This window comes from Dendrobium catenatum, unplaced genomic scaffold (assembly GCF_001605985.2).
Source record: "Dendrobium catenatum unplaced genomic scaffold, ASM160598v2 fragScaff_scaffold_1495, whole genome shotgun sequence".
NCBI classification, from domain to species: Eukaryota; Viridiplantae; Streptophyta; class Magnoliopsida; order Asparagales; family Orchidaceae; genus Dendrobium; species Dendrobium catenatum.
The window spans coordinates 760,883-771,825 of NW_021319957.1; the positions used below are offsets into that span (position 1 = coordinate 760,883).

Below are 10,943 nucleotides of genomic sequence, written 5' to 3' on the forward strand. Positions count from 1 at the left end.
CCAAAAAAAAAAAAAGAAGACCTTTCCTTACTCAGAGCATGAAGTACCTAAGGTTTAAAGATGCGTCGATGTACATAACTTTATATATCCTATTGAAAAAGGTTTTTTTTCATGACTTGAACCCGTATTCTTGAAGTCACAATTGAGGGAATAGATCATTGCTCTAGTCCCCACCTCGGTTGTGCTTGTCGTTCATGACTATAGACACTCTTTTTAAATTTCAAATTTTAATGCATATAATGGATTTTAGAATGGCATAAAATATTATTTTCTGAAATAAGACTAACCACATTTTCATTACTGAAAAGAAAAAACACTGACCTTATTTCGGAGGTACATGTTATCATTTTGCAGTTCCATCTCCTGCAGTAAAAAAGTGAGCAGAAATTTCATTATAATGGACGTTATAAGAGAATGCAATGGAAATTTAAATATGGTTATAGTTTTACCCGCTTCTGCATGTACTCAATCTCAGCATATAACAATTCATTCTGAATGAATGAAGCACATTTAGCTAAAACGTTTCAGTAAAAGAAAAGCTGTAGATAAAATCTAATAATTTTTTAAATTAGTATGCATATAACCTTTTTAGATCTGATTTTGTTGATGCCTTTCTCTAGTCTTGTTTCCAGTTGCTTGAGGTCCCTTAAGCTCATAGTACTTAAAGCCTCGCCCATCAGATTCCTGCGATCATCATTGATTCTTGAACATATGGAACTTTTGAATTTGGAAAAAAATGAGCAAATGAACTCCGTTTTACCTGTTTGAGTTCTGTAAGTTGGTGATTTGCTGACGAAGTTTTGAGGCTTCTTGCAGATAATACTATAAGGTGTAAACGAAGCGATGTTAGAGAGTTCAAATATACAAAGAGAAGTTATGTATTATCCATCGCCTGACACTTCATTTTTAATACATAAATGCACATTTAATATAGAAATGCAACTTACATGCTTTACTACCTAACTCATGAATTCATCAATAACTTATCTTGAGCTCTTCTTACTTGTATTACACCTTATATCTACTTATTATAATTGGTCTTATACACTAATTTTTATCAATAAAATAGTTGTAAGAAGTTTCATCATTTTTTTTAGGATGCATGCAATTTAAAGCTCCCTCGTGGGATTACCTCATGGGATTCACAGGTCTTGAGATTTCCCCTTAAGTCAGGTGAACGTAAAGCTCAAAATTCACACAGAAGTTTATACTAGTTTGCGGTTACTCCTTTGAACCATGTGAGAGTTGGCTACTTTTAGTTTTTTAAAACAAATAATTTTCTTTATAAAATTATAAATAACAAAAAAGCTTTAACTTTTCCTAATTTAGATAAGACAATATCAGGTTGTCTGCATACTTTCTAAAGATCAAAGCAAACGAAATTCAAAAAAGGAAATAAGAGTAGCTATTATAATTCTAAATAAATAAATGAAGCAAGTTTCAAGGTTGAGGGCATGAAGATTGTTGAACATTTTGAGCGATGAATCCTCTTAATAAGCAGTTGGTTGTTACGATAGGAACTTCATATATAGAGAAATCAAGGAAGAAGAGATATTAACCACCACAGTAAATTTTCACCATAATAAGAATCCTAGGGATATGAATATTCTGTATCAATTAACTACTAAAATGATGATTGCTGTTTCACCTTACAGAAACTGTAGCTTTTACCAACATTTAAGTTCCATTAGGATTCTTACTTTTAAGGAATCATAAATGGAGGTGAATCAGTACTAGGGCATACATTTGAATGAATAGGTTAGTAAAATCGAGCAATATCTAGTATACAACTATTGGGGATGAGGAGTAAACACCACAATGACAAAACAAGCAAAAAACTAAAAGCAGCGGAAAAATAAATCTACTATGAAAATCAAAATAGGGAAAAAATCATGGAGCCACACGTACCAAACCAATAAATCTACTATGAAAATTGGAAGAAATAAGTACAATCTCTCTTCTTTCTCACGCTCTTCTTGCTTCTCTTCTCACACGTACCATTTTCAATGTCTAACCACCCAAAATATAAAAGTAAGACAAGTAAATAACCCCAAGTGGCAAGGGATGCAACCCTTCAAAAAAATAAGAAAGAAAACCATCCAGTCCGTCTCGCAGAGCTATGGCACAAGTTTGGGGTGTTGCAGAGCTCAAACCTTTGTCATGATAGCTGTTGCATCATACCTAGATGACTGCGAGTTGTTGGTGGGAACTAATTAATGATTTGGATAAAAAGGTTGTTGGTGGGAACATTATTTTCAAAATGGACATAACCAAAGCCTATGATAATCTGAACTGGGAGTTTCTTTATGCTGTGTTACGGTCCTTTGATTTTAATTCTCAATTTATCAAATTAATCAAGCATAGCATTGAATTCTATTATTTTTCAGTATTATTAATGGTAAACCTCATGGCTTTTTTCGTTCTTCTAATGGTCTTAGACAGGGTGATCCTCTATCTCCTGCTTTTTTCATTATAGCTATGGAATTTTTATCTCGTGGCCTGAACCAGTTTTTTAGAATGAATCTGAGTTTGTATTTTCGGTCTGGTGGTGTTTTGCCTCTATCTCACCTTAGTTTTGCTGATGATTTCATTATCTTTGCGAATGGCTCTATTCATAATATTCAAAACCTTTTTAGATTTCTTGACAAGTTTCAGAAGACCAGTGGGTTAACCTTTAATAAAACCAAAAGAAAAAAAGGGTACCGATGAAAGAAAAAAGGGTTTAATGATAAAGTCCCTACCGATGAAATATTTAGGCTCTCCTTTATTCAAAGGTCGTAAACGGTCATTTTTATTCGATGAAATCTTCAATGACATCCAAAAGAAACTTAATTCTTGGGCTTTTAATTACTTATCTTATTGTGGTAGACTTGTGCTCATTAAACATGTTCTCTGCTCCATTCCTATTTATTTGCTTCACATTGTGGTTCCGACTATTTATGTTTCTAAAAGGTTGGAGGTTCTCTTCAACAAATTTCTTTGGGGATCCAAGGCCGATTGCAAGGCTATCTTATGGGGATCTTGGAAGAATTGCTCTAGGAGTATGGATGAGGGAAAACTTGGATTTAAAACTATCCAAGAGATGGCTCATACTTTCAATTTTAAACTTTGGTTTAATTTTAGAGCCAAGAAGAGTCTTTGGGCTAAATTTATGTTTTTTAAATACTGTGGAGTGAAACATCCGTTAAATTTTGCCTTCAAGTTGGGTGATTCTCCTAATTGGAAAAGATTATACAATATTAAGTGGGAAGCGGAGGATCTCATCCAATGGGGTTTAGGTTGTGGCAATATTTATTTTTAGCAAGATAAGTGGTTGGGTAACTTCTCTATCGATAACCTTTTAAATATCCGTTCTTCTTCTCTTTGCAAAGTTAAGGATTTTTTTATTAATGATAATTGGAATGTGAATTTACTTTACAATTTATTTCCTAATTTCATTATCCAATTAATTATGTGTATTTCTATACATTCGAATATGGAACATTGCATTATGTCTACCTGTTCTAATGATGGCCATTTTAGTTCTAAACATGTTTGGAAGTTTATCAAGCAACCTATGCCTACTAACTTCATTAATGTTGCTTATTGGCATGATAGCATTCCTCCTACTTACTCTTTTTTGGTGTGCAGGATTTTGCACAACCACCTTCCAGTGAATACATTGCTTATTAAGAAAGGTTTCTTTATTGTGTCTAAATGTCAATGTTGCTACCACATTGAAAGCTTACTTCATGTTTTTTTTCAAGATCCCATTGCGATGAAAGTTTGGATTTATTTTGATAATCTTTTTAAAGTTTTTCCTACTTTTAGTTTCACTTCTATGAATGATGTTCTTACCGGTTGGTTTATTAAAGTCAAAGGTTAAATTCGCAATATTATTCCTATTTTGATTTGTTAGTATATTTGGGAGACTAGGAATGCCTCTAAACATGTTAATGATAGAATGGATGCGAATACTATCATTTCTAAAATTAAGCATAAAATTGTTCAATTGTTTGTGGCTAAGCTTCTCAAGAACGACTATTTCAAAGGGTACCAACATTTGGTTAATGAGTTTGGTTTGAGTTTTCTTTCACCTGTTACTGTTCCTAACAATAGGATCATTTTTTGGAAAAAAAACCTTTGGAGGGGTGTTTTAAACTTAATACCGATGGTTCCTTTACTCCTCAGGTGCTGGGTGTGGTGGCATTATTAGAAACAATAAAGGTTGTGTCATAAAGGCTTTTGCGGGTCCCTCCAATGCTATTAATGCTATTCAGGCTGAACTGGAAAGTTTGCTTTACGGAATTAAGCTTTGTATTTCCATTGGTATGGCTAATATTTGGGTGGAGCTGGACGTTGTGCTTATTATTCACTATATCAAAGGTCAATGTTCTGCTAACGCTGACAATTTTTATAAAATTAGAGATATTAAACAATTTTTGTCCCTTTGCTCCTTTACCATTACGCATATTTTAAGGGAATGCAATGCGGTGGCTGATTTACTTGCCAAAAGGGGTTGCACTCTTGCTAATTTTGAGGAATACGATGAGTACAACCTTCCCAATGAAGCCCTTGGTCTTGCTAGATTAGATCATTTGAACTTGCCTTATTTTCCTGTGCATTAGGCTCTCTCTGCTTTGATTTTTTTCATGTTGTATTCTTCTGTAGCTTGGTGCGTTTCCCGTGCTGTGCTCCTTGATGGGGGGGTTCTTAAAGATTTTTCTTGCTTTATTGATGATGGTTTATTTTGCGGGTTGTTCTCTGTGTATTGGGATCACTTTATGTCTTATTTTCTCAAAAACGGTCAGCCTGTCAGTCTTAACAATTGTTTTGTTTATGGTATTTGGGTTTTTACTAATGCTGTTGTTTGGTTGGCTTTGCCTTTCTGCATTCCAGTCACTAAGCGTTTAAGGTCCTCCACTAATGTTTGCTGCATTTTTTTGTCCAGGTACAAGGTAATCTGGAAGTTTTTGGTTATGTTTTGCACTGCCGTCCTAAGGGTGTCTTGTTCTCTTATTTTAAAGTGTCTCTCTAACTATTTTATTTGTTGTAAGGTTTTTTTGTTGGTTGAGTTTTTCCCTTTCATTTCTGTGCTTTTCTGGATTGGGATTTGGGATAGTGGGCACCTTAACCATTCGATTTTACTTTTCTGGAGTTTGGTTTCTGGTTTGGTTCTCATGTGTTTCCTTTTGTTTTGTTCTTCCAAGCTGGATGGTAAGAATCTTTTTCTTAACTTGTTTCTCTGTATTATGTAGGTGGCTTGGAAGTTTGATGGTTGGTTGTTCTGTGGCCCAAACATTTACTCCGGTAAGATCTATTTGCGGGTGGAGGGCAGGTTACATCTGGTGAGACTGATGGCTTTCCTGTATCATTATAATAACTGTGGGGTTTACATTTGGGAGGACGAGTACATTTTCAATAGCTGGAGGGAGAATGTTAGTTATACGCTTTCTGAAGATAGGATTTTACTGGAGGGGAAATTCTTTCGTTTCACTAGACTTATTAAGTTGAATTTCATTGTTAATTTTATGGCCTTGAAGGATATGTTGTTTCTCTTTTATATCTGTACCGCCCTTCAGGCGAAATTACGGGTTTTTCTTCTGTGATATTTTCGAGCATTCTTACTTGCTTCTTTTGAGAGTATTTTGCAGGCCTATACTTTTTGATCAAGTGGGAAATTTAAAGAATTGCAAGGTACTCTTTATTTATAGTTGTTTTTTTTTTCTGTTGTTCTCTTTATTTTTGCAGGAAGATGGTGCTGAATGCTTATTTGAGGATCTTCCTTTTTTGGGTGTTGTCTACTCACAGCCCAAGTATTTTCTTTTGTTCTTTTTGTAATCTTAGAACAAGGAACCACCGACTCTTAGGTTTTATTTCTTTTAATCTTGTAGCTATTCGGAGCAGTAGAGAGCTGGAGGATCCTTTTAAGGACTCTATAATTGATATTTTTGATATGAACGTGTAGGCCCCTCCGTGGGTTTTAACCAAAAAAAAAAACCTAGATGACTGCGGCACTCCACTCTTTGTTGTTCAGTGTTGGGGTACTCAGGTACATAGTGCCGAGTGCTCTGGTACACAGTGCTAGTGTGTTGTGCAAAAAAAATAAAAATTCGTGTGTAAAGCACATGGCCTAACCCAAACAAAGGGTAAACACCCTGCACCCCCAACAAGCATGACAAACTTGAAGTCCAAGGCAACAAAACAACCCGATTGATAAACACAATAAGATTCCACACATAAAAAACAACTTCATCTTAATTCTTTTTTTTTTTTTTTTTGTAGCAAAGCATCCTTTGCATCTTGGATAAGAGAATAGAGTTGCATTGATGAAGATATTGTTGATGCATCAAGCTTGCTTGTAGTTACAATACAATGAAGGCATAAACATTAGGAGTGAGAAATGTCCACTTAGGTCTAATAAAAGGGAGTCATATGATAAAAAAAGTTCGAAGATTGCTTGGGGAAAGATCCATGGAAGAGCGTGGGTGAAAAAATGAAAGAAAACAAAAGAAAAGTAAGAATTAAAAAAAAAAAAAAGAACAAAGGCTTCTAGAATTTAAGGGCATGACTCCGATCTCTGATCTTATAAATCTTTCTTTTAAAAATTAATTGATAAGATTTTTTTTCCCACTTAAAGGTTAGGAATCATAGTCCTAAAAAAATAAGAAATAAGAGTAAAATATAAGTGTATTATAAAAACATAAGAAAAATAAAATGCCCTGGCCCAAACGGTTTTTAATGGTATTCCGGCCATCCTTCTTTCTGATGAGGATGTGCTTAAACTGGCTTCTCCTTTTAAGTTCACATTAGTTGGTAAGTTTGGTCTGCGCAGACTAAACTGGATTCGATTCGTCGCTTTTTCGGTAACCTTAAATTGTCTAGTTTTTTTCTGTTGGCTTGATGGATGCTTGACATATTGCGATTCAACTTTCTAATGATTTGGACTATAGTAGGGTTTTTGCTAGGAGAGCTTATTTTATCAACAACGACCAAATGTGTGTGCTTAAATGGACTCCATTTTTTGATGTAAAAGAGGAATCTCCGATAGTTCTCATATGAATTTCATTTCCTAATCTTCGTTTACACTTCTTTAATTCAAAAGTTTTGCATGCTATTGGTTCCATTTTTGGTCGTCCATTGCAAACTGACCAAGCTAGTGTAATGAGAACCCGTCCTTCAGTGGCGAGAGTTCTTGTTGAAGTCGACATCTCAAAAAAGCATGCAAAGAAAATTTGGGTGGGCTCAAAAGCGTTCGGTTATTTACAAAAGGTTGAGTTTGAAAAGGTTTCTGATTTTTGCACTCACTGTAAAATTAATGGCCATGCGGTTTCGGAATGTTTTAAGCTACACCCTAATTTGAAAAAGAAACCTATTAATAATACTGAAGTGCCTGAGATAAATCCGAATTTGTTAGATGCTATTTTACCTAGTTCGACTATTAATATTGTTGGAATTGATGTTCCTAATGTTCCGGGAACTAATGGTGGGAATCCTGAGCCAGTGAATCATGTTTTGCAGGTTAATAATAACCTGGTTGCTAATGATATTTGTAATGATAGTAATGTGCTGTTGAATGTTGTTGAGAAGGAACCTGATATTTATGTTTCTATTGACTCAATGCTTAATAATGCTAAGGGTAATCAGTTTATTGTGCCTACTCCTGTTAATGCTCCTCTAGTTGAGATTAATAGTTGTGATAATGAATTTTGTGAAGAAGGGGAATTATCCCCAACGATGGAAAGGAGGTCTTGAAGGATGTTTTGGGTAGCGATGAAAAAGAAGATTCTTTGTCCTCTATTGATGTTGGTAATTCCTCCAATAAAGAAGAGGAGGATGAATTTATAAAGGTTGTAAAAAAAAGGGTAAGAATATTAAAATCTCATTACCTCAGACGCCTCATTCTACTAGAACTAAAACTTCTTCAAAAATTTCTAATGGTTAATGCTCTCATTTGGAATATTAGAGGTATTGGGGGGACTGAATCGATTACTAGAGTAAAAAATTTTTATAGAATTTACAATATTCAAGTTTTGATTTTACTTGAACCTTTAATTTATTGGGTGAAAATTGATAGTACTACTAACCGTTTGGGTTTTTCCTTATTTTTTGCCAATTGTTCCAACAAAATCTGAATTTTCTGGAAGAATGCTGTTAACTTAACTATTTTAGAGGATTTCCATCAAGTGGTTAATGTCAACATTGTTTATTTTAACTTTAATTACAATGCTTCTTTTGTCTATGCTTCTTGTACTAGACTCGGTCGCTTGACTCTTTGGGAGCAACTATCTTCTTTTGCAAACCGTGGTGTGTTGGTGGGGACTTTAATACTATTTGCAATGCTAATGAGAAAAGAGGGGGTAAGTCTCCTAACATTCATTCTATGGATGATTTCAATTTTATGATTAGTGATTGTAATTTACATGATATTAGCTTTTTTGGTAATGCTTTTACTTGGAGTAGAGCTAATTTATGGCAAAGACTGGATATGATTTTATTTAATAATGATTGGTTGGTTAATTTTCCTATGACTCATGTTGAACATTTAAGTAGAACTTTTTCTGATCATGCTCCTTTACTTCTGATTATTGATTCTATTAAGCTTTAGCATCCTTCTGCTTTTAAATTTCAAAATATGTGGTTATCTCATAAGGATTTCAGTGATGTTGTTTATAATAACTGGAATGTGCCTTTAGCTCTGAATAATGATATCTATGGTATGTCCAGGCTTTGGGCCAAGCTTAGTAGATTAAAATAAGTTTTAAGGTGGTGGAATAAAAATGTTTTTAAAAATATTTTTTCTAATATTAAGGAGGCTGAAAAAGACGTGATGGATTGTGAAAAGATTTATATGGGTAATCCGGTTTTTGACAATATCGCTGCTCTTAATAATGCTAAAATTAAGCTTGGTCTTTTGCAAGATCAGGAGGAAATTTATTAGAAATAGAAGGCTGCTTCTAAATTGATTCTGCTTCTAAATTGATTGCATGAGGGGATAGAAATACCAAGTTTTTTCATGCTTTAGCTAAAAAGAGAAATATGAGAAATCATATTTTTAAAATTTTTAATGATAATGGTGATACTCTTGATAATGAGGAGGATATTATTAGATATGGTGTAGATCATTTCAAGCAAGTTTTTAATAAAGAGTTTAACAATATTCCTATTTCTAACTTGTACATTATTCCTCATTGTGATAGTGATAATCAAATGTTGCTTCAAATTCCTTCTGAGGAAGAAGTTTGGAATACCATTAAGAACATGAACTCTGACTCTGTTGTGGGTCCGGACGGCTTTACTACCAAAATTTTTGTTAAGTCTTGGAATATTATTAAGTTGGATGTGTTAGAGGAGGTTAAAGATTTCTTTGAAGGTAGCTCTTACCCGAAATTTTTTGCTACTACTAATATTGTTTTAATTCCTAAAAAGGATGATGCTAACAATTGGAACGACTTTCGTCCTATTAGCCTGTGCTCTTTTCTCAATAAACTTATTTCTAAAATTATTGCTTCTAGGCTTGTTGATATTTTGCCGAGAATTGTTTCTGTTAATTAAACTGGTTTTGTTAAAGGCAGGAGTATCTTTGATAATGTTTTGCTTGCTCAAGAGATTATTCATGATATAAATGCTAAAGTGAATGGTGGTAATATTATTTTCAAACTTGATATTACGAAAGCTTATGATAATTTGAATTGGAATTTTCTTTATAATGTTTTATCTCTATTTGGTTTTAACGAAGCTTTTATTCAACTGGTGAAAAATAGTATTGAGAATTATTTCTTTTCTGTTATTATTAATGGGAGAAATCATGGTTTTTTTAAGTCTGTGGAAGGTTTGAGACAAGGTGATCCATTATCGCCTGCTCTTTTTATTATTGCCATGGATTACCTTTCTAGGGGTTTGGAGGAATTCTTCAAGAGACATACAGCCTTATTTTATCATACTTTGGGGGGTATGCCGATTACCCATCTTAGTTTTGCTAATGACTTTATAATTTTTTCTAATGGCTCGATTAAAAACGTTAAAGTTTTAGTTCATTTTTTAAGTAATTTTCAAAATATGAATGGTTTGGATATTAATAAAAACAAGAGCAGTTTTTTGGTGTCCAAAGGGGTGAATCAAGGTAGAATTAATTCTATTAATCTTATATGTGGTTTTAATTGCATTTCTTTCCCTATCAAGTACTAGGGCACTTCGATTTTTAAATGGAGAAAATGGAATCATATTTTTGAAGATATTATTACGGCTTTTCAAAACAAAATTGCTAATTAGAATTTTAATTTTTTGTCTTTTAGTGGGAGATTGGTTTTGATCAAAAGTGTGTTAAATTTGATTCCCATCTATATTTTTCATACTTTGAACCCTACTGTTTCTATTTGTTTGAGAATGAAAAGATTAGTTAACAAGTTCTTTTGGGGTTTCAAAAACAATAGTAATTACATTTACTGGTCTTTGTGGAACAAAGTTTGCGGGGCTTTAAACGATGGGGGCTTAGGGTGCAAAAGTTTTATTGATACTATCAAAGCTTTCTCTTACAAATCATGGTTTGCTTTTAGATCTAACATGAGTCTTTGGGCTCAATTTATGAATGCAAAGTATTGCAAAGATTTTCATGCTACTTCTTGTACTTACAAAAGATCTAACTCAATGGTTTGGAAAAGGCTTTGTAACATTAAGGGGAAAGCGGAGCACTTAATTCAATGGGGTTTGGGGAAAGGGAATATCTCTTTCTGGCAGGACAATTGGTTAGGTTGTGGTTCCATTGGCAATCTCTTGAATACTGTTACTCTCATTAATACTAAAGTGTATGAATTCTTGGAGAATGGGATTTGGAATGTTCCTAAACTCAGGGATTGCATTTCGAGGGATTTAGTGAGCATGATTGTTGAGTTGCCTTTACAATTACAATGCAATGACCAGATTTTATTTAAGTCTTCTCCTTCGGGTCTTTTCAGTCTTAAAAA

General features: G+C 33.7%; 1 protein-coding gene across 1 annotated transcript in view; it reads right to left on the minus strand.

Moving 5' to 3' along the window:
• The window catches only part of LOC110104379 (floral homeotic protein AGAMOUS-like), a 58,126-nt gene that overhangs the window by 7,391 nt on the left and 39,792 nt on the right, over nt 1–10,943 (minus strand). Inside the window, exons 3-6 of the mRNA XM_028700357.1 lie at nt 761–822; nt 585–684; nt 450–491; nt 322–363 (exon numbers count right to left, since the gene is read on the minus strand). Coding sequence (XP_028556190.1) covers nt 322–363; nt 450–491; nt 585–684; nt 761–822 — 246 coding nt within the window. The remainder of the gene's footprint in view (nt 1–321; nt 364–449; nt 492–584; nt 685–760; nt 823–10,943) is intronic.